This window comes from Carlito syrichta, unplaced genomic scaffold (assembly GCF_000164805.1).
Source record: "Carlito syrichta isolate Samal-C Ts95f unplaced genomic scaffold, Tarsius_syrichta-2.0.1 Scaffold126449, whole genome shotgun sequence".
In the NCBI taxonomy this organism is placed as follows: domain Eukaryota; kingdom Metazoa; phylum Chordata; class Mammalia; order Primates; family Tarsiidae; genus Carlito; species Carlito syrichta.
Genome location: NW_007070545.1, coordinates 76966 through 101042, shown reverse-complemented (window position 1 = coordinate 101042; position 24077 = coordinate 76966). Strand labels below are relative to the sequence as shown.

Sequence of the window (24077 nt, the reverse complement as noted above, 5' to 3'; positions counted from 1 at the left end):
GACCGTACTGGGAAACTATGGTGGGGGGAGGGAGATGGGATTAGCAGTAGCAAATATCTGTCTGGGAACGGGGAAACACCCCATATCAACAGGGTGCCTGAATGAAACGCAATTGTATACCTAACCCTTAACTCTACCCCACAACTTCATAATATAAATAAATAAATAAATAAATAAATAAATGACTTTTTGGGCCGGACTCGTGGCTCAGCCTGCCATCCCGCATTTTGGGAGGCCGAGGTGAGTGGATTGCCTGAGCCTGCGGGTTCGAGACCTGCCTGGGCAACTTGGCGAGACCTCATCTCTACACTATATCAAAAAATTAGTTGAGTGTGGTAGGCTGAGGCGGAAGGATCGCCGGAGCCCGGCAGGTCAAGGCTGCGGCGGCTGGGAGCGGCCACTGCACTCCAGTCTGGGCGACAGAGTGAGACCCCAACTCAAAAAGAAAATGGCTTTTTGGAGAAGGTGACAACCCGAGTTAGCCTTTGAGGGTGTGCTCTGTTGGGGAGAGGGCATTGAGACAGAGGGAACCGCCAGTGCCAAGAAGGAATGAAGCAGCATTCACTTGCTGGGGAAGAACCCAGAAGTCCTGTGGTTTATAGCTTCTAGAATAAGGAGAGGTGGGGGCGGGGAGGAGGAGATGAGACAGGCCAACATGTGGAGGCCTTGAATGCCGTGGCAAGAGAACCGGGGAACCACTGTAAGGTTCAGGACTGGAGCTTGTCGTGATCAGTCCTGTGGGCTGAGGCTTCATGGGTGACTTTGGACAAACAAACCAGAACCAGGACGGAGCCAGGTTTGTCTGGGATGGATCCAGGTGAAGTGGGCTTCAGAGTGGGGCGATTCAGGTGACTTTCGCTTAGTGGTTGAGTGAACCTGGGTGGATCTCATTACCTGACATAGTGCACATAAAGTGTCCATGCAGTGAATGCTCAAAAAGTGTTGACCGCTAGCCGGGCTCAGTGGCTCTCAGCCTGTAATCCCGTGCCTTTGGGAGGCTGAAGTGAGTGGATTGCCTGGGCCCGCGGGTTCGAGACCTGTCTGGGCAGCGAGACCTCCTCTCTACAATAAATCAAAAAATCAGCCGGGCGTGGTAGCGCGCACCTGTAATTCCAGCTACTCGGAAGGCTGAGGTGGAAGGATCGCCGGAGCCCAGCAGGCCGAGGCTGCGGTGGCCAGGAGAGGCCACTGCACTCCAGTCTGGGTGACAGAGTGAGACTCCAACTGAAAAAAAAAAAGAAAAAAGAAATCATCAGACATCAATATGGAGCTGGAGATGCTTATTTTTGAGGAATAATTTTCATGCCCTAAAATTCACTCTTTTAGAGTTCCTTGAACTTGGACAAGCGCATGCAGTCATGTAAACACCACCACGACAAGGACACAGAAACGGTTCTTCACCCCCCAGAGCGCCCTCATTCCCAGTCCCGAGCAACCAGTGATTAGTTTTCCACCCATGTGGGTTGGCCTGTTCCAGAGAGTCATATACATGAAATCATATTGTACGTAGCCGTTTGAGGCTGACTTTTCGCACTCAGAGTGAGGTATCGGAGATTTACTCCTGTCGGGCGTATCAGCAGTTTTCTTTTCTGTTGCTGAGTAGAAAGAACCCCATTGGATGGAGAGGCACACGTGTTTGTCTTTCATTAGTTGAAGGGCATTTGAGCTGTTTCCAGTTTTACACAGTGATGAAGAAAGCCACTATACACAGCTGCATACGATTTTTACACAAACTTGAGTCTTCACTTCTCTAGACTAAATTGCACAGAAGTGGCATTGCCGGGTCATTCAGTAAGTGGATATTGAACTTTCCGAGAAACTGCCAACTATTTTTCGGAAGGGCTAGACCATCTTACACGCCCACAAGTAGAGTGTGAGAAACCTAGTTGCTTTACCTCCTCACCAAGACTTGCTTTGTCCTGTTTTGTTGCTGTTGTTGTTGGTAGTGGTTTTAATTTGCAATTCTCTAATGACTAATGGTGTTGAACATTTCTTCATCTGCCTATTTGCCATCTGGATATTTTCTGTGTGAAGTATCTGTTCAGATTATTTGCCCATTAATTTATTGGATTTGTAAGGCATTTTATTTATTTATTTATTTATTTTTGAGTTGAAGTCTCACTCTGTCGCCCAGACTGGAGTGCAGGTGGCCGCTCCCGGCCTCCACAGCCTCGACCTGCTGGGCCCCGGCGATCCTTCCGCCTCCGCCTTCCGAGTAGCTGGAACTACAGGCGCGCGCTACCACGCCCGGCTCATTTTTTGATTTATTGTAGAGATGAGGTCTCGCCAAGTTGCCCGGGCGGGTCTCGAGCCTGCAGGCTCAAACCATCCACTCACCTCGGCCTCCCAAAGTGCGGGATTACAGGCTGAGCCACCGAGCCCAGCAGTTTTGAGATTTTAAAAAACATATACTGGATAGAATTCCTTTATGTATTTTGAAAACATTTTCTCCATGGCCTTTCTATTATCTTAAAAGAGTCTTAAAAATAAAAACAGAATTTTTAAATTATGATGTCAGCTGCAGGGTTTCTGTAGTTGCTTTCTATCACTTGAGGACGTTCCCTTCGTTTTCCAATTTGCTGAGTTTTTAAAAACCATTTATGTTGAATTTTGTCAAGTAACTTTTCTGAATCATATGGTTTCTCCTCTGTGGTCTCTTGAAATGCATTGACTGATTTTGAAATGTTCCACCAGCCTTACATTCCCACTTGGTCATGATGTGTATCCTTGTTATATAATGCTGGAATCAACTTACTAATATCTCATTCACAATATTTACATCTAGGTTCATGAGAAACTTTTGCCTGTAGTTTTATTTTCTTGTAACAGCTTTGCATGGTTTTGTTATTAGAGGAACACTGGCCACATATTATAAGTCGGGAAGTGTTCTCTTACCTTCTATTTTCTAGAAAAATGTGTGCAGGTTTGATATTATTTCTTTATATTTTTTGTAGAATTATGCAATGAAAATATTAGGACATAGAGTTTTCTTTGCAGGAAAGTTTTAAACTATATATTCCATTTCTTTATTAGACATTGGACTATTCTATCTATTTCTTCTTACAAGAATAAATAAGTGAATCTTAAGTAAGATATTTATATCTTTCAAGGAATTTTCCTAATTCATCTAACCTTTCAAATATTTGAGCATATGGTTATTTGTAATATACTTTTATTATCCTTTTAAGGTATGTGGATTCTGTAGTGATATCCTCTCACAAATTGGTAATTTGTGTTTCCTGGTCATTCAGACTACAGGTTTATCAAATTTATTGAACTTTTTTTAAAAAGAAGTTTTGCCTTATTGATTTTCTCCATTACTTTTCTGTTTTGTGGGTTTCTTCTCTCTCAACTCTGTTCTTTCCTTCTGCTTAATTTGAATCTAATTTGTTCTTCTTATTTTAGTTTCTTAAGTGGAATTTCAGATCATTGATTTGAAGCTTGTCTTATTTTTCCAATACAAACTCTTTTCTTTCTTTTTTTTTTTTTTTTTTTTTGAGTTGGTATCTCACTCCGTCACCCAGACTGGAGTGCAGTGGCACACTCATGGTGACCCCAGCGTCGACCTGCTGGGCTCTGGTGATCCTTCCACTTCAGCCTTCCAAGTAGGCAAAAGTACAGGCATGCACTACCATGCCCAGCTAATTTTTTGATTTATTGTAGAGATGAGGTCTCACCAAATTGCCCAGGCTGTTCTCGAACCCTTGGGCTCAGGCAATTCCCTCATCTTGGCCTGCCAAGGTGCTGGATTACAGGCTTGAGCCACCATGCCAAGACCCAATATAAACTTGTAATGCTATAAATATTGCTTTAAGTTCCACTTTAGTTGTATCCCACAAATTTTGATATAGGATATTTTAATTTTCATTCAGCTAAAGACATGTCCAACAATATGTGGGAATTTACCATATATCGTTCTGTAATTGATGCCCACTTTAATTCCATGGTGATCAAAGAAAATATCTTATAGGATTTTTTTAATTATTGAAGTTTGTTTTAGAGCCTATATATGGTCTTTCTTGGTGACTGTTACATGTATACTTGCAAAAATTTGGATTCTTTTCTTTGGCCAAGTATCTTATACCAGTTAGGCCAAGTTGTTTGATAGCACTGCTCAGGTCATCTATATATCCTAATTTATTTACTGTCTACTTTTATCAATTATTAAGATATGAGTGCTGACATCCTCAGCTATATTTGTGAATTTGTTGATTTTTCCTTTCCTTTCAGTTTTGTCTTGTATACTTTGATGTTTTGTTGTATGTTGTAAGGTGTGTGCACATTGAATTGTTACAACTTTATAACAAAATGCCCCGGTTACCATTATATAATGTCCTTCTTATTTCTTGTCCTGAAGTCTACTTTGCCAGATATTAACAAAGCCACTTCAGCTTTCTTTTGGTTAGTGTTTACATGGTAAATCCAGTGGTGTGCTGGTAAATGTTTAATAATGAGTTCTCTGCTAAAGAAGGAAAAAACCCTAATCTGTAGATGCTGCTGATTTCATGATGTAAGTACTTCACCGTGGCTGTTTTCAGCTACCAATGTGACATCATCAAACACAGATTTGGGAAGAAATGTTAACAATACAATCTTATAAGCCAGTATAAGCCTGCTCTAGAACATCCCTGAAACTATCTTTGTATATTTAACCCATCTCTGTCTTTATTTTTAAATACATTTCTTGTAGGCAGTTTTTAAAATTCAGTCCAACAATCTCTGCCTTTTCATTGATATTTAGACCATTTATATTTAATATAATTATTGAGATGGTTTAGTTTAGAAAAAGCAAGTCTCTCATCTTGCTTATTCTTCTATTTGTTTCATTTGTCTGTTCTTTCTTTCTGCCTTATTTTGAATTAGTTGACCATCACTTATGATTCCACTTTAACTTAGTAATTATACCTCTTTTTTTTTAAGTTGAGAGATTTCCCTAAAATTACAATATACGTTGAAATAGCCTACTGCATCATGTGTAATGTAAGAAACGTATAAGAACATACTCCCAAACTGGGCTCTGTGACTCAGCCTGTAATCCCAGCACTTTGGGAGGCCGAGACAAGTGGATTACCTGAGCTTGCAGGTTCAAGACCAGCCCAGGCAACTTGGTGAGACCTCGTCTCTACAATAAATAAAAAAATTAGCTGGGCGTGGTAGCTCACGCCTATAGTTCCAGCTACTTGGGAAGACTGAGGTGGAAGGATAGCCGGAACCCAGCAGGCCGATGCAGGGGTAGCCATAAAAATGCCACTGCAGGGGTGGCCATGAGCATGCCACTGCACTCCAGCCTGAGCAACAGAGTGAGACCCCAACTTTAAAAAAAAAAAAGAATATACTCCCGATGTATTCCATTTATCTTTTGTTTTATGTTCTACAAATAGTACATAATTCACTGGTTTTATTTTTGCTTCAGAAAGTCAATTGTATTTTGTAGTGGTTAAAAATGAGAAAAAATAATTTTATATTTACTTTCCTTTTTCTGTTTTCATATGTTTTAGTTTCTTTGTGCAGCTTCAGTCTTTCATAACCTGTTATCATATTCATTCTGCCTGAAGAACTTCCTTTAATAATTCTTGCAATGAAACTCCACAGATAATAAATTATTTGTTTGCATTTTAGAAAAACATCTTTCTTTTCCTTACATTGTTAAAGGATATTTTAACTGAGTACAGAATTCTTTGTTAAGAGCGTTGTTTTGTTTTTCCTTTCGCCTCTTAAATGTTGCCACTCCATTGCCTCTAACTTGCAGTATTTCTGGCAACTAATCTGCTGTGTTCCCATCCTTGTTCTTTTGTAGGTAATATGCCTTTTTCCTTCAGGGCACTCCAAGGTTTTCTCTCTATCTCTGGTTTTAGAAATGATACACTTAGGCATTGTTTTTTATTTCTTTTTTTATTTTTATCTTGGTTGGTGTTCCTTCCCTGAGGTTTTTGGATATGGGTCTTGATTACATCTTTCTTTTTTGTAGTTGGAGTCTCACTCTCGTTGCCCAGGCTGGAGTGCAGGGGCATACTCAAGGCCGCCGCAGCCTTGGCCTGCTGGGCTTAGGCAATCCTTCTCCCTCACCCTCCATGTAGCTGAAACTACAGGCACATGCCACCATGCCTGGCTAGTTTTTGTGATTTATTGTAGAGACAAAGTCTCACCAAGTTGCCCAGGCTGGTCTCAAATCCCTGGGCTCAGGCTGTCCTCTTGCCTCGGCCTCCCAAAGTGCTGGGATGACAGGCTGAGCCACGGTGCCCAGCCGATTACATCATTTGTTAAACTTCTTGGTCATTATCTCTGCAAATATTTTTTCTGACTCATTTTCTTCCTCTCACCTCTGCTTCTGAGATTTCCATTATGTGTACAGTAGACCTTGATATTTTCCTCCCCCACAGGATTCGGAGGCTCTCTTCTCTTCTCCAGCCCCTACCCCAACTTTTTTCTCATGGTGTTTCACTTTAGATCATTTCTTTTGACCTATCTTCATGTCTGTCAATGACCTGTTGGAAGTATTCTTCATCTCTAGCACTATGTTTTGGTATTCATTTGTTTGTTTGTTTATAGCATTTCCATTTGGTTCGTCTCGTTTCCATCTCTCTGTTGAAATTATCATCTGTTAATGTATGCCATCCTCCTTTCTGCTAGAGGCTTTGAAATATTTTAAATTCCTTGTCTGTGAGTTAAAACTTCTAGTTCATGTCTCAGTGTGGTTCTGTTGATTTCTTTGTCTGCTTACATTGGGGTTTTGTTTTTGTTTTGTCCTGTGTCTCATAACTTTTTATTAAAATCTGGACATCATGTTCAAAGCTAAATTCTAAGGTGTTTATCGTAGTGGAGTCATGGGTTGAGTCATAAGTCACACTCCCCCACTGAAGGGAGCGTGATCATCCATGAGACAAGTCAGAGTTAAGTGGGAGGATGCCTTGACAGGAATTCTCCCTCACATCTATTGCTCTGTTGCTCTGTTTTCAGAACATAATGGGGAGCTCTCTTGATTTCTCCGTCTACTGCTTTGATTCTTTGGATCACTCATTCTTCACTTTAAGAAAAACAAGTAATTGTTGCAAAGGTCTCTAAATTGCAGCTGTTCTTTTGTAAGAAGCACTTTTCCCATATAAAAGAATTTTTCCAAAAAATTTTTTAAAATAAAATAAAACCTGAGCATCATGTATAGAAAAATGATTATGCCTGGAAATTGGCTTTTTTTTTTTTTTTTTACTACTATGCTTTTAGTTTTGTTTGGAGGGTGATAGAATTGAGTAAATCTAATCACAAGTTGGGCTTGATTTGAGTTTTATTGTTTTGTAGTTATCCTCAATATATCACCCTTATAGTTAGGTTTCAGTGGGATTACCAAAGTTTTTGTCAATGTTCCTGTTCCACCTTTGGCTTTAGGGTTTCTCTGTGGGCCTGCGCCTTGAATACAATCTCTCCCCATGTTTCTTCTGTTTTCTGGCGAGACACTTCCATTTTTGTTACTTGACGCTTTCTGGTGTGGTGAAGGGTGGGGGAGTATATGTTCTCTGTTGTTTTGCTTCAGCCTCAGTCTTAGGTAGGCTCTGTGTCAAGGGGCATTAGAGATAGCCATTGATTGGAGACACAGTGATCCTGTCTCTCTCCTAGCAGTAGGAAAACACTAATTGGTCCCAGAATGACTTTCTGTCTTTCTCCCAGAGTAAAGGTTTCATTTTTCTTCTCACCCTGTCCTCAATACGTATTTGCCTGTGCCCTGATGATGGCAAAATTTGCTGCCCTTCTTGTGTTAGTGTAATACTTTTTCTTCATAGTATAAACAAGATGTATCTAGGAAGGGCTTTGTAATCTTTCTGAAGCAGTCATGTCTATCTTCCTTAAATCTTGAATCATCGAGGCATGTTTTTTATAGTGTCCGTCCCTGCCCTGGTTTTTTTCGTGAGGACACAGTGAGATCTGTGGAGAAGAACTTATGAGAGGAGGATTCAAATTTCCCTTGCATCTGGAAAAACTGGTTCTCTTCTCTCAGTGGAGCTCACGCACAACCTTTAGCAATTTAGGAGCATTTTAGCTGAAATCTTCTTGCCCTCCCCTGTGGCAGCCCTGTCTTCTTCCTATGTCACCCTCAAGGTAAGCTAGTAATCACATCCCTAGCTCTAGAGAGAAAGGCGCCTGTCTTTCTTTAGATTTCAAGCTAATTATACTCAAGAAAAGTTAGTCTTATAGATTGTCTAGCTTTTTCTCATCGTTAGGCCAGGTGTGACTCTCCAACACCCACATTTTAAGTTATTTAATCCAATAATCTGGTAATCTGGAATTGCTTAAATCTCTATAAGAATTACGTTGGGGAGAAGGGAGGAAGGTGGCAGTGTAGCCAGTCAGACTCTGCGAGTCCCAGTGGAAGTATATAGAAAATTTGGCGCGTGTGTCTGTGAGCAAGTGGGCCTGTGCGTGGCTGACTGAGTGGGGACTCAGGAGCACGTGGCCAGGGCTCTCCTGGTGAGGCTGCTCTGCTTGGACCCTAGCATTTCCTGGGGCGCAGAAGCCAAGAGCCATTTTTTTTTAAACCAGCACAGCACTTCCCAGGAAGCTGCTGGGCGTGACTTCTGGCTCCAGGCTCTGCCTCACCACTGCAGTGCCTGACCAGACCACTAGCAGCAAGGGCTATGGGGGAGCACAGCGAGGGCGCCCAGATGCAGAGCCCCACTGGAGTAGAGGAAAGAGGCACCCTGCCACCGTCTAGGAGACTGGGCAGAAAAGTGTCTGGCTTGCTCACCACAGAGTGACAAACCCGATCCCTGTGACCGGCAGATTAATGACTCAGGGATTGATCATGGCCCAGAGGAAATATCCCAAAAGCACAAACTCCAGAGGGACAGGACGAGTGCAGAGTCTCAGGTGTCCTACCTCCTACCTGATTCAGCCATGGAACAAAGGGGGTGACCAGAAAAGGATGAGGAAGACCACCGAAGAGATGACTGGTGAGTCCGGGGCTGACCCAGCCGCCTCCTACCCAGGCCCGCTCAGCTGGGGCACGACTGAGGGAAACAAACCCAGGCAGAGCCTGGACTTCGACCACGATAGGCAGACTACTCCAGGATAAGCCTGGCTGGGGCACCCCCCACACCAGTACCTGGGGAAGAGACAATCACACACCTTCCCACTGGAGGGGATCCCCCTGACCATAAAAGAGTGGGAGGGGCCGGGCTCGGTGGCTCGGCCTGTCATCCCGTGCCTTTGGGAGGCTGAGGTGAGTGGATTGCCTGAGCCCGCGGGTTCAAGACCTGCCTGGGCAGCGAGGCCTCATCTCTACAATAAATTAAAAAAACAGCCGGGCGTGGTAGCACATGCCTGTAATTCCGGCTACTCAGAAGGCTGAGATGGAAGGATCGCCGGAGCCCAGCAGGTCGAGGCTGCGGTGGCCGGGAGCGGCCACTGCACTCCAGTCTGGGCGACCGAGTGAGACTCCAACTCAAAAAAAAAAAAAGAATGGGAGGGGAGGACTGTAGCCCCCGGCCCCACCACCACTACCTCCTCCGCTGTATCCAAGCAGACACTGGCGAGATTGTGAATGAGGCCGCAGCTCAGCAGGAGAGAGTAGAGGGGCTTACCTGTGCGCCGCTGAGAGCAACAATTACAGGACCTGCCACAAGAGGGCAGGTTGCTTTTTGTTCTTTTGGGCTTTTTGTTTGTTTTTCTTTTTCCTTTGTGCATGAATGTGTATGTGAGAGTTCAATCTGCATTCCCCCATCTTTTTTCTTTTTCTTTTTTTCTTTCTTCTTCTTTTTCTTTCTTTAGTCACACATAAACAGAAAACAAAAATATGAAAGAATAAAGAAAGAAAAAGAAGAAGAGTGCTCACCTTTCAGTTGCTTTTTTTTCTTTGGTTTGTTTGGGGGTTTTTTTCTTCTCTTTTTTTAGTTTAATGTGTGTCTGGATGTATGTGTGAGGGTTTGATTTGAATTCCTTTTTTTTTAAGCTTTTTTTTCCTTCTCCTTTTGTCTTGTGTTGGGTATGTGTGTGTGAGCATCTGATTTGAATTCCTTTTTTTTCTCTCTCTCTCTTTTTTTTCTTCTCCTGTTGTCTTGTGTTGGGTATGTGTGTTCAGTTTTCCTGTTTTGGAAGTGGGTATTTTATTTTGCTTTGCTTTGCTTTTTTTTCTAGTTTGGTGTGTGTGTGTGTGTGTGTGTGTGTGTGTGTGTTTAATTACATTTTGCTTCAGTTTCTGCTTTGATTTTTTTTGTGGGTATTTTAATTTTTTAAATTTTTGTTGATCTTATTTCATTCTACTTTTCTCTGTTCTCCTCCTTCCTGTTACTATACCTTAGATTCAAGGGGCATAAACACATACCCATTGCATCATCATATAGAATGGTGGTGGGGAGTGGGTCTCAGGGAACCCACACCACAATCAGTGAACATTGTGATTTCCAAGCAGTTTCTGAATCCTAGCTCCCCATCCTCCACCTTATTTGACTCTCAAAACTATAAGAGATAGCAAAGCTTCCCACTCACAGCCCTGTTTCAAAATAGAACAGATTCAGAGCCAGACCAGGGAAGAATAGAGGGCTGAGCAAACATCAGCAGTGAAAGCCTCTTCCAGTGCCACTGGATTATGGAACTAGAGAGAAAAGAAAGAGATCTGTCACAAATGACAAAAAATAAAATAAAATCAATGGAAGAGCACAGATAATTCCCAGGGTAACAAAAAAAAAAACACCTGAAAAATCAGACCTCAGAGCCCAAACAATGGAAATCACCAATGACTGGTGCCAGAAGATAACAGGGATTAGGGAATGGATGGAGAGTGAATAAGACTCAAGAAAGACAGGGTGCAACACTGAAAGAACTTGTAACAGAGATTTGAGCCATAAAAAATTTCATCCAAGAAATAAATAACAAGATAGCAAGCAGAAGAAAGACTCTCAGAACTTGAAGACCAAAACATGGAATTAACCGATTCTGTAAAAAATACAGAAAGAAAGAGCAAAGGCCCCAAGAGAAGTGTGTTTATATCAAGAGGCTGAATCTATGTCTGATTGGTATCACAGAAGAAGGAAGGGAAAGGGAGAACATCTTGGAGCAAGTATTCCAGGAAGTTGTCCAAGAAAACCTTCCTTGCCTCACCAGAGATGTGACCGTCTAAACACAGGAGATATAGAAAATCCCCACAAGACATCAAATGAGAAGACCAACACCTAGACACATAGTAATTCACCTACACAAAGTAGGTACAAAATAAAAAACCCGAAAGGCAATAAGAGAGAACCGTCAGACTACCTACCAAGGAAAACCAATCAGAATAGCAACAAAACCAGCAAAATTCTCCCCAAACCCACAAAGACACAGACACTAAACAGCATGATGCTGAACAACTACTGGGTAAACATGGAAATTAAAACAGAAGTTAAAAGATTCCAGGAAACAAATGAAAATGAATAAACATCCTACCAAATCTCTGGGATGCCATGAAGGCAGTTCTTAGAGGGGAATTTATATCTCTATGAACATACATCAAGAAAATGGAAAGATCTCTAGTTAAGCCTAGCAAATCACCTAAGGGAGTTGGAATGACAAGACCTCAACCCCTAACGTTAGCAGAAGAATCCAGATCACCAAAGTAAAAGCCCAAATATGGGACATAGAAGACAAAAATATTATAGAAAAAAATGAACAAAACCGAAAGCCAGTTCTTTGGGAGAATAAACAAGATTGATGGACCCCTAGCCAGAATGACCAAGAAAAAACCCTAATAAACACAATCACAAATGCAGAAGATCAAATCACAACTGACCTCAAAGAAATGCGAAAGCTTATCAGAGATTACTGTGCACACCTTTGTGGAAATAAACTTGGAAAACCTAAATGAAATGGAGACTTTCTGATATCACACAACCTCCCAAGGTTGAAACAAGAAGACACTGAGACACTAAATAGACCAATAAAACCCTGAAAATTAACTCCATCATAAGAAAACTACCTAAAAAAACAAAAAAAGCCCTTGACCAGATAGCTTTTCAGTAGAATTCTTCAAAACATACAAGGAGGTGCTGATACCAATCCTATTGAAAGTAGGATTCCAGGCAATTAGGAAAGAGAATTCTCCCCAAATCATTTTATGAAGCTAACATCACACTGATACCCAAACCAGGTAAAGATCCAACAAGAAAAGAGAACTACACACCAGTATTCCTAATGAACACAGATGCAAAAATTCTCTGTGGAGATTCTAGCAAATCAGATCCAACAACACATCTCAAAAATCATGACCATTAACAAGTGGGCTTCATTCCCAGAATGCAGGAATGGGTCAACATCTGCAAGACCATAAATGTCACTAAATACATCAACAGATGTAAAAACAAGAACCACATGATTACATCATTAGATGCAGAAAAAGCTTTTGATAAAATCCAGCATCCCTTCTTTATAAAAATCCTGGAATACCTAGTCATAGAAGGAATGTACCTCAAAATAGTAAGCACCATCTATGATAAACCCACAGCCAGCATATTGCTAAGTAGACAGAAACCAGAAGCATTTCCCCTGGAAACCAGAATAAGATAAAGCTGCCCACTCTCACCCCTCCTGTTCAACAAAGTATTGGAAGTCATAGCTAGAGCAATCAGAAAGAGAAGGAAACCAGATAGGAAAAGTTAAGATATCCCTCTTTGCTGATGATATGATCCTGTACCTCAAAAACCCCAAGAGAATCTGTCAAAAACCTCCTTGCACTGATAAAGGACTTGGGCAAAGTCTCAGTGTACAAAATAAATATACAAAAGACAGTCGTATTCTTACATGCCAGCAACAAACAGGCAGAAAAACAGATAAAAAGCACTATCCCATTCACAATAGCCACAAACAAAAATGAAATACCTCAGTATCTTCCTAACCAGAGAAGTCAAAGACCTTTACAATGAAAACTACAAAATACTGCTCAAAGAAATCCAAGAAAATACAAACAAATGGAAAAATATTCCATGCTCCTGGACAGGAAGAATCAACATTGTTAGAATGTCCATCCTATCAAAGGCAATCTACAGATTCAATGCAATATCCATTAAATTACCAACATCATTCTCCTCAGACTTGGAAACGACAGTACAAGAATTCATGTGGAAACATAAATGACCACGAATAGCCAAACCAAACCTTAGCAAAAGAAACAAAGTGGGTGGCATCACACTACCAGACGTTAAACTTTACTACAAGGCTCCAGTAATCAAAACAGCCTGTATTGGTACAGAAAACAGGCATATGGACCAATGGAACAGGATAGAGCTTCCAGAAGCAAAACCTCAATTTCTCAACCAACTCATCTTTGACAAAGCCTCCAACAACAACCATTGGGAAGAGGAGAACTTATTCTGTAAATGATACTCAGAAAACTGGCTGAACACATACAGAAGATTGAAACAGGACCCCTACCTATAGACATACACAGAAATCGACTCTAAATGGATCAAAGACCTAAATGTAAAGCCTCCAACTATAAGAATCTTAGAAAATGCAGGAGACACCCTTACAGAAATCGGAATAGACAACTAATTCCTAATCAAAACCCCAGATGTTTATGCCATAAGAGATAAGACAGACAAATGGGACCTCATTAAATTGAAAATTTTCTGCCAACCAAAAGAAACCATCAAGAGAGCATCAAGAACCATCAAGAAACCATCAAGACAGCGCACAGAATAGGAAACAATATTTGCCAACTCTATATCTGACAAAGGTCTAACATCCAGGATCTACAAGGAACTCACATGCGCCAAAAGGAAAAAAACAAACAGCCCCATTAAAAAGTGGACAAAAGACATGAATAGACACTTCTCAAAAGAAGATATTCTGGCAGCCAACAAACACTTGAAAAAGTGCTCAGCCTCACTAATCATCAGAGAAATGATGATGGCCTTCATTGAAATAACAACAACAGATGCTGGTGAGTATGTGGAGAAGAGGGAGCCCTTCTACACTGCTGGTGAGAATGCAAACTAGTGCAGCCTCTTTGGAAGACAGTGTGGTGATTTCTGAAAGAACTAGATGTTGACCTTCCATATGACCCAGCAATCTCCCTACTGGTAATATACCTGAAGGAACTTAAACCATTCTACAAAAAAGATACCTGTACATGCATGTTTATTGAAGCACTATTCACAATAGCAGAAACATGGAACCAATCATGCTTCCCATCGAAACTAAACTGGATAAAAAAAATTGGGGGCCGGGCTCAGTGGCTCAGCCTGTAATTCCGCACTTTGGGAGGCTGAGGTGAGTGGACTGCCTGAGCCCGCAGATTCGAGACCTGCCTGGGCAACTTGGCGAGACCTCATCTCTACAATAAATCAAAAAATCAGCCGGGCGTGGTAGCGCGTGCCTGTAGTTCCAGCTACTTGGAAGGCTGAGGTGGAAGGATCGCCGGAGCCCAGCAGGTCGAGGCTGTGGTGGCCGGGAGCGGCCACTGCACTCCAGTCTGGATGACAAAGTGAGATTCCAACTCAAAAAAAAAAAAAAATTTTGATATATGTACATGATGGAATATTACACAGCCATGAAGAAGGACAAACATATGGACACTGGAACAACTTGGATGGATTTAGCATCTATCATACTCAGTGATCTATCACAGAAACATAAAAACAGAGTGCCATATGTTCTCCCTCATAAGCAGACTCTGAACATTTACCATACCAGTATAAGAAAGGGATTGGCAGTAGCAGGATACTGCCAGGTTAGGGGTGAGGACATAACATCATTAAGGGTACCTGATCTCAAACCAGGCAAAATGGGGAACAAAGGAATGCCCCAACTTTACCTGTATGATGTATACCTAATCCTGAATTATACCCCGCATCTTTAAAATAAAGTATAAAAATATCAAAAACTAATAGAAATAAGATAGAATTACAAGTAAAAATAAAAGAACCACGATGGGACCATTGCCTTGTTAAACTCTGGCGCGTCCATGTGGCTCTTTGAGCTGTGACTGCCATGTTTCCTAGCCTCGGCCTCCTCCCCCACCTTGGGGAGTGAATATCCCCTCTCTCTTCTTGTCTCTAATTTGCTCTCTAAATAAGCTATGTTTTCCAATCTAAAAAAAAGAATCACAATGGGAAAGAGATGGTGACGGGCTAAATTAATTAGACTGAAGGACTCAAAAGTAACTTTGTGGAGAAAGGTAACTTGTCAGCTGGGTCCTAAATGATGAGTAGGCCTGTTCAGCCAAAGGGGTTGGAAAAGCATTCCAGGGAGGTGGAGTTGCCTTTGCTGAGTGAGGCCCCGAGGCGAAAAGGAGCTTGGCTCACAGAAAGAGCCACAATAAAACTCGTGTGACCTGAGCAAAGTGCAGGACCTGTGTGCCGCTCCCGTTAGAGCTTTGTGATTTTTATAGCAAGTTCGGTGGGAGGTATCGAAGAGCGTTCATTGTCTTGGGTAAACCGAGAATTTGGAATCCTGTGAGAGAGTAGCACTGTGAGTGGAGTAACCTTTTCTATCAGCATGAGATACTCCTTAGAAGTTCATCCCGAGTTCCACACACCAACTGTGTACAATGCACGGGTTCTAACCCTGTGCTTCCACATCATTCTCCATAAACACATTCCAAAGTCTTTTTTTTGTTTTTGGATTGACGGGTTGAATCGGACACTTCGCATTCACTGTGAAGTAGCTCTCTGGCACTGCGGCTTCATTTATTTCTGCCCCTGACCAGATCTTCTCCGTTGACGCATGATCCGATGCAGGTTCCCCTCCCCTTCCTCTTCCCATGCAGACCTGCGAAATCCAAATGGTCAACAGCTGAGCAGTTTCTTATATCTGTTCATGAACTGAGTTCTCTGTTGCTATTAATGCTACTAGCATCCCCTCCAAAAAGAAATTATCAGACTGATGCAGTGGTTTCGTGTCATCCAAATGAATATGAAAGCATGTGACCTCTGAGTTCATCTGGTAGCCAAGAGCCAAAGAAATACAAATTACCCTCCAGGGGTCCAGAGAGAGGCCAGGCATGCGGCTTATCTCTGCCTTCCATGGCTTCTCGGCACACTTGACTGCACCGAATCATTACAGAGCTCTCAAACCACTGGGGAGCATGTACAACAAGTATCTTGATGAGTTGGTCTTTCTTTGTGCATGCGTTTCCTTGCCCACTCCATAACAATGAGTTGACGTCATCTGCTGAGAACTTGCTAGGTGTCAGTCCCTGAACTAAATGGGTCACCTAGGTTGTCTCATTGGAGGCAGGGGCTATTATTATTCCACAGACTCTGAGACGTACTCAGAAATTCAGAGTTTGTCCAGTGAGCGGCAGGCAGGCAGTCAGGGTAGCCTTTGAGATGCCAAGCTAGGACTCTGGCTTCAGCTTCTTTCCACGGTGACGCACTCCTCGAGCATCTGCTTCTAGACCAGCCTCATGGTCATCCCTGAGGATCTGGGGCTGACTTAGTCATGCCCCTGTCCTGACAGGGCTTCCATCACCCAGTGAGAAAGATGCACGTGTACACCTTGAACCAAAATGCAGCATGCTACGTGCTGCAAGGGAGCAATGAGCAAGTGTTTGGTGAAAATCTAGAACAGACATTGATGTACTTGGCCAGGAGAGTGGGAAAGAGGAAGCAGAAATAGCAGCAGACTTGAATAGCCTTCCACAGAAGGAGTGAAATTTGGTCTGGGTCTTGACGCATGGAGAGGAGTTCATGATTATGAAAAACAGAAACAGGGTCAAGCTTATCAGGCCAGTCATAGACGATGAAAAGGAAAGCATGGCCTATTCTTCGAAGTTGGCACAATGGATGTAACAAGGACAGTGGCCAAATAGGAGGCTGTGATGACACCCAGGGCCTGCTCTTAGGAAGCCTTCGTGCTAAGAAGCTTGAGCTTGGTTCTCCAGTCAATAGGAAGACTTAGGATGATTTTAAGCAAGTGATTTGGACATGTAAGTAATGATACAACAGCATCAGATAGCATTTATTGAACACTCATGTGTTCCACGAACATGCATCGAACTCCATCTTCTCTTTGCAATAAAATGATGTAGCAGATATTGTTATTCCTTCTTACAGACGAGAAAACAGGCACAAACAAGAAGTGAAGCAGCCTGCCCAATCCCATTGTACTGGCCAGCATGAGCGCTGAGGTTCGGGTGCAAGTCTAAGTAACGACTGCCTTTTCACCTTTGACCTCTTTGTTTCGTTGATTCTGCTGACTCAGAAAGTTCTCGCAGCAGGCAGGTGGAGGTGAGGTTCAAGGGCACCAGGCTGGAGTCAGGTAGGCGGGCGAGGGCACGGGTCTTGGCAGAGAAGAAAACGGACCGGGGGAGAGGATCAAGAGGAGGGTAGGGCGGAAGATTCCGAAAGGAAAAGTTGATGAATCTTGAGGACTAATCAAAGGGTCGAAAACAGAAGCTGAAAGAGGGTCCCGAGTCCAAGAGGCTCTCGGGTCTGATTATGTCACTGGGAAGACAGTTAGCCGAGATTGAGAGCCCAGGAGAAGAGACAGCATGAATGAGATGAGCTTGGTTGGGACAGGTCGAGTAGTGCCGTGGGAACTTGAGGGGAGAGGTGTCCGGAGGTGGCTGGCTGCACGGGTCTGGCCGTTCTGCCGCTGGAATGTGCAAGTTGGAGATGGGGCCTTGCTTTGAAGAAAGCACCAGTGAGTGGAAGACCTGGGTTCTAGTCCTCGCTGGGCCAGACTCCATTTAGCTCTTCCAACAGGGCCTTGGCTTCCCTGCCTACAAAATTTAGGCGAGGAAGGAAATTAGCTTGAGGGTCCCCTCTAGGCCAAAACGCAGTAATTCTATGTTTCTAGTCAAGAAGGGAGCAATTACCTGTGGGAACAGATCCTGGAAACCTGTCAGCTCTCAGGCTGGATGTTGAATAGCATTTCACACTCTGCTGCAGGTATTGAAGCCTTCAGCCATATCCACAGAGCTCAGGCAGCAGGCTAAAAATTATCATGTAGGAGGTTATTATATTTCTTCATGTTTTTAGTCTAATGAGGAAGTGAACTCTGTGTGGCTGTTATAGAGGGCAAATCCCACTAAACGCATATTTACATTTCTGAAGGGGAAGAAAGGCGATCTCTCTCACGTGGTGCCCCGTTTCTTACTTTCTGGATGGCCAATTAGTGATGCCCTCACGCCCCTCAGAATCAAAACTCACTTTCCATTTCAAACCTGCGTGGGCAGCATCTCTCAACTGCTGGGAGAGGGGGTCAGCAGGAGGTGAGGCTGATCTCTCCACACCACTGGGCCATGCGGAAGAGCAGCCAGAGGTCTCCTGGCACCCCGTGCCCACCCTCTGCATTCACCAGCCCCCCAGAACCTATCAAGCACAGAGCATGCACTCCACACTCTGGTGGACATCAGGGAAGAAACAGACACTGTCAGGGAAGGTGATTCAAAATCCAGTTTGCACAGGGCTTTAAATCACTTTTCATCAATGTGCACATGAACGGCAAAACCGCTTTTTTCTCCTGTTGGGTTCTAGTGAAACCTTAATTTCCCGAAACGTAGAGTTCTTAGATCTTCAGAGATACTCTGGGTTGGGGTTCCAATTGGACTCGTAGATTTAACACGTTGACCCTAGAGAGACTTTGGACCATGAAACATAGAAAGTATATATTATAGGTATGTATCCATTTTATGATGTGTGATATTTATTTTCGGCGTATACATAAGGAGGGCATAATTTGGTAGAAAATGTATGAACTTTGAAGGCGACAGAGCTAGATTCTGACCGTCGCCCTGGTGGACCCTGGAGAATGGAGCACGCCTGGATTCAGACAAGGCTGTGAACCTTGGTAACTGTGCCACCTCGTGTGCGGTGCTTACTGACCCCAAGACTTAGCTGTATGCCATGGAATTTGTAATGGCACTTGCCTCCCAAGGTCTTCCCGAGGATAAAATGAGATCATACACATAATACTCGGCACTGTGCCTGGCACCTAGTGGTGCTCTGTAAATGGAGAAGAACAGATGGCAGAAGGAGACTTGTGGCCAGAGGGACTGGCTGGGGAGCTACTGCAAGGGGCTAGAGGGAAGAATAGGCACCCAAACAAGGCAGTGTGTGGGCAAAGATGAGGAAAGGAGGGTACAGGGCTATTAGGAAGTAGAATTATCGAGAACTGGTAGCCGAATATCACCATTACCGTCATGGGAAATCCTTGGACCTGGGAGTCAGGACTGAGAGTTCTAGACTTGACATAGAGTTGGTGAGTGGGTGGCCAAGGCATGCCACTTTACTGCAGAACCCCGTGGCCAGTTCTAACAAAAGGGGGACAGCAACAATGGTTTCCAAGGGACCCTTCACCTCTGCCCGCTCATATCCTGAGAGGCCATGACCTGTTCCTACCTCCAAGGCAGACATCAATAAGTTGGACCAGCCCTACGGCATCTAGGGAAAGATCCAATGGACGCATATTCATTAAGTGCCTTCTGTATACTTCTCTGAGCACCAGGTCCTGGGAAGGAAGGAAAGAGGGTGGACAAGTGAATGGGGGCACCAATCCCCGGAGAGCTCAGTCACTCCTGGCAGTTCCCTAGTGTCGGAGAAAGGACCTCGGAATTGCCGCGGAGCAAGGCGCCAATACTATGGCACTGGATTTCTGAGGCGAAAGCCTTTTATTGCAGGTTGGCCAACAAGGAGACAGGCATCCAGCTCAAACCTGTCTCCCTGTGTTGGATTCAGGGCGGCAAGTCATTCGAAAAGGGTTAGGGGTGGATTCTGGGATTGGTAGGTGACTGGTGAAAGGAACGCAGAGGCCCGGAACATCCTCGGACATGCACAGTTATCTCTTCATGCTCCCTCATGGGAGTCGTGTGCAAATCTGGGAGGAGTTCGTCCGAAACATGTGGTGGAAACGGGGGTAGTGATGTCCGCAAGCTCATTCTGCCCAGACTGGTTGCAGCCAGTAACTTTTTCTCATGAGCAGAGGGAGTTTCAGCATTTTGGCAAGTTGCTTCTTTTTTTTTTAATCTGCCAGCCTATAAACTCAGAAATTTCTGTCAGTTACTGATTTATTTAATTCTTTAGGACGTGGTTTCAGAGTCAGAAAACCAAGAGGTGCCGATCCCAGCCCTGCTGGGGCCAGCTTGTTGACCTAGGCAAGTTTTGTTTCTCTTATCATCGTTTCTTATGACTGAGAAACAAATGACCACAAACTGGGTGGCTTGAAGCAACAGAAATTCATGGTCTCACAGTTCTGGAGGCTGAAGGTCCAGCGTCAAGGCGTGGACAGGGCCGCGCTCCCTCAGAAGCCTCTAGGGCGGGACCCTTCCCGCCTCCTCCAGCTTCTGTGGCTCCAAGCCCTGCTTAGCTCATGGCCACGTGACTCCCCTCTCCACCCTCATCTCCCACGGTGGTCACCTCTGCGTCTCAGAGCTTCTTCTCTCTTCTCTTATAAAGGCACGAGTCATCGGAGTAAGGGCCCAGTCTCAATCCAGGGTACGTTGTCTTGAGATGCTTAACTTGATGACATCTGCAAAGACCTTACGGCCCTACTCACGGGTACCAGGGGTTAGGACTTGGACGTACCTTTTATGGGGACCATCCTCCAGCCTGCTCCACCCCTGCATATTTCGGCTTCCTTGTCTGAAAAATGGAGTCATCCTCCACATCTCATCGGGTGGGAAGGAGGGTTAAAGTGGCAGTCTGCCCTTTACGTGGCACCTGGCAAGTAAAGGACTATCATCAGGCACGTGCCTGTCCTTCCAGCTGTCCATCTGCCGAGTCCTCTTGTAGCTAAGCTCTGTGATTCTGAGTCACCCACACGGTCACTTTGGCGGCATGGAGATGAGGACATAAATGTTGTTTGTGTTCTGCCGTCAGCCCCAAGTGTGCGGGGGTGGAGGACGTGTCGCCTTCTCTAGGACTGCGGGCGTTTGTCGCTTGGCAGGTCACCACAGCCAGGACAGAACCACTCTGCTGCTACTTCTACCCTGAGGGCTCGAATGGGCTCAGGGCTGCCCGGCACGACAAGAGTTCATGGGGAACATCTTGCCACCTAGCTGCTGCTGCCTCATGAGTGCGCCCTGCGCTGTTTGAGTTTGCGGGCTGGGCCAGCCGTTGTGAAGGCCTTGGGGGCGCACAGAGAAGCACTATGTGACTGCTTCGCTCCCAGAACCCTGAGGACAGAGGGAAGAGAAGCTGGTGCACAGATTGTGGTGTAGAGAAAAAAGTCCCTTTAGGTTCAAGCTCAGCTTTGGACTTGGTGGCGGGATCCATGTGGGATTCTGAATAGCACAGCTCAGCGCCTGGCAGGTACTAGGAAATCAATAAACATCCACTCACCAGATGCTTAATGAGCAAGTAAGATCAGTGACAGGAAAGGGCTGGGAAGAAAGATACTAAAATATAAAATCCACAGGGTTTGGAGACTGGTAGTTTATGAGGCTGAGGGGCATAGAGTCCAGGATGGTCCCCAGGCTTCTGGAGTAGCCAAGCATGGCAGAGGAAGAGGAGGTTTGAGTGACAGATTCCGACTAATAATCCCTGACGTTTATGGAGCGCCCACCACGGGCAGGACATCCTGCTAAACTTGTGGCTTGTATTTTCTTACTTAATCCTCACAACAACTCACGGCATACACCATTATTATTATCCACATTTCTCAAAACTGAGGCAAAGAGGTCAGTAACTTGTTTCTCCCGAGTCATTCCAGCTATGCCCATGGGCTTCCTCTATGCCAACATGCCGTGTCAGTTCCTTCGTAAGAGTCAAATAACCTAAGGGGATATTTCCCAGATTCCTAATTGCATCATTCTCCAATGTGGCACTGAGATCTGAGTATGTTCTTCTACTGAAAGCACTGTTGACATACACCTCACTTCTTTTTTTCTTGTTTTGCTTTTTGTTTGTTTTATACATTTTATTTTGAAGATGTGGGGTACCATTCAGGATTAGGTATATAAGTGGACGTCATACCGGTAAAGTTTGGGCCTCCCTTTGGTCCCCACTTTGCCTGGTTTGCGATCAGGTGCCCTTTCCGATGTTATGTGCAGCCCCCCTCCCATCCTGGCAGCATTCTGCTACTGCCAATCCCTTTCTTATAGTATTATGGTAAATATCTGGGGTCCGCTTGTGAGTGAGAACATGTCATACGCAGTTCTTTGTTTCTGTGATTGATCATTGAGTATAATAAACCCTGTTTCAACCAGGAATTCCACTGACGTGCTAGGCACATCTTCGCTTTGCACTTCCCGGCTGTGTGGCTCTGTCCCATGGCTGGCCCTCTCTGAACCTCACCTGTAAAATGTGTCAAATGCTGACATGTGACTGTCAGAGGCTGTTGCAAAGAGAAAAGGAGAGCCCATGGGTGAAAGTGCACTATAAAATCAGAACCCAAGGGAGAGTCTCGCTAGGGGGCAGCTGGAATTTGGGCGCTGGTCAGATTCGAGTGTGAACCTGCAACTCCGGCAGCTCCAAGTCTGGTGTCCCCGTCCTCCTGCCCCTTCCCACACGGAGTGACTGTACGACTGGATGCTGAGTGGAGGCAGCTTTAACCACGACACGCTGTGGCTCCCGGGACAGATTTTGGCTGCTCTGACAGCTGTAGAATGGAATTCTGCCCACAAATTAATTTGCTAGAAATAATCAACACTTCACAAGATTTTCCCAGAAGCCACCGTGAACAGTGAGGCTGTAGGGTGCACTCCTGGCCAAGTGAGGCAGGGGTGAGGCGATGAGATTGACTCGCCATTCAGCGCCTCGGAGGGTGGGAAGGGTCAGGGACCCCAGGGCGAATGCAGTTCCCTGAAGAAGGGTCCTGAACACCTGAGACGCCATCCTTGCCCTTGTTGTTCTATGCAGGTGAAATCCACATAACCCAAAGGTCACCACTTTAAAGTGAGCGGTTCCGTGGCATCTGGTCGGCTTCAGTATTGTGCCACCACCACCTCGCGTTCCAAAATGTTCCCATCACCCCCCGCCCCCGACATCAAAAACCTCCTGCCCACGAAGTAACCATCCTCCCTCTCCCCTCCCCGCCCCCAGGCCCTGGCTGCCTCCAATCTGCTTTCTGTCTCCTCAGGGTATTTCATATTAGCTCCCAGCTACACTAAAATAAAATTGCAGCTGGGCTTGGTGGCTCAGCCTGTCATCCCGCACTTTGAAAGGCTGAGGTGAGGGGATTGCCTGAGCCTGCGGGTTCGAGACCCACCTGAGCAACTTGGCGAGACCTCATCTCTACAATAAATCAAAAAACCAGCCGGGTGTGGTAGCATGTGCCTGTAATTCCAGCTACTCAGAAGGCTGAGGCGGAAGGATTGCCGGAGCCCAGCGGGTCGAGCCACTGCAGCCACTGCATTCCAGTCTGGGTGACAGAGTGAGACTCCGACTCAAAATAAATAAATAAATAAATAATAAATAAACAAATAAAATTGCTCCTGACATAGACACCAGGGACTGAAAGCCCTGAGCATCCTGGTTGTTCGGACACGGGGCCTGGGTGCTGGTGCCAGAGGAGGTGACCTTGCCCATGTCCTCAGCCCCAGGGGCTCAGGTCCTGCTCTCCACTCTGAGCTCACCCCACCTGTTCTCTGAGCCGCCATGATCCCTGTTCTGTCCAATCCATCCCTCAGGGGCTCCCCTCCCCCTCACCGAGTAGCCCGCCCCACCGTGCCCTTAGAGTGCTCGTGTGCCTTCCACCTTGGAAAGTCGCCCGGGTATTTGCCGTGATGCCTGCAGCTTGTTCGGGGGCTGGCTGGTGGCTTGCTGGTGACAGGAGCCGTGTGGCATCACGGAGTGAGTGCTGGTGTCACTGTCCCACAAAGCTGGGTTCCTATCCTTGTGTCCCCCGCAAGGGGCGGTGGCCGCAAACTGCGATGCACAGTGACCCTCTTTTTGTCCTGTTATCGGCAGCCCCAGAAGTGTTCCAGGTGTACGTGGACGGAGGCCCCGGGTACTCATACCCGGTCGACTGGTGGTCCCTGGGCGTCACGGCCTACGAGCTCCTGCGGGGCTGGGTAAGACACTCACCTGTGCGGGGACACAGGGGGCCGTGCAGGGGGGCTCAAGCCACGTCCAGCTGGGTGGGGTGGCCGGCATGCGGCGGGGACGGCATGTGGTGCAGGGAGACGCACTGGAGTCTGAGCCCCTGGGGTTCAGCGCTGATGCCCATGTGCCACC

The 24077-nt window shown here is 45.1% G+C and overlaps 1 protein-coding gene across 1 annotated transcript in view; it reads left to right on the top strand.

The window, feature by feature from the left end:
• LOC103250043 (serine/threonine-protein kinase 32B-like) overlaps nt 1–24077 on the top strand; it is a 95459-nt gene that overhangs the window by 29836 nt on the left and 41546 nt on the right. Inside the window, exon 4 of the mRNA XM_021707825.1 lies at nt 23811–23914. Coding sequence (XP_021563500.1) covers nt 23811–23914 — 104 coding nt within the window. The remainder of the gene's footprint in view (nt 1–23810; nt 23915–24077) is intronic.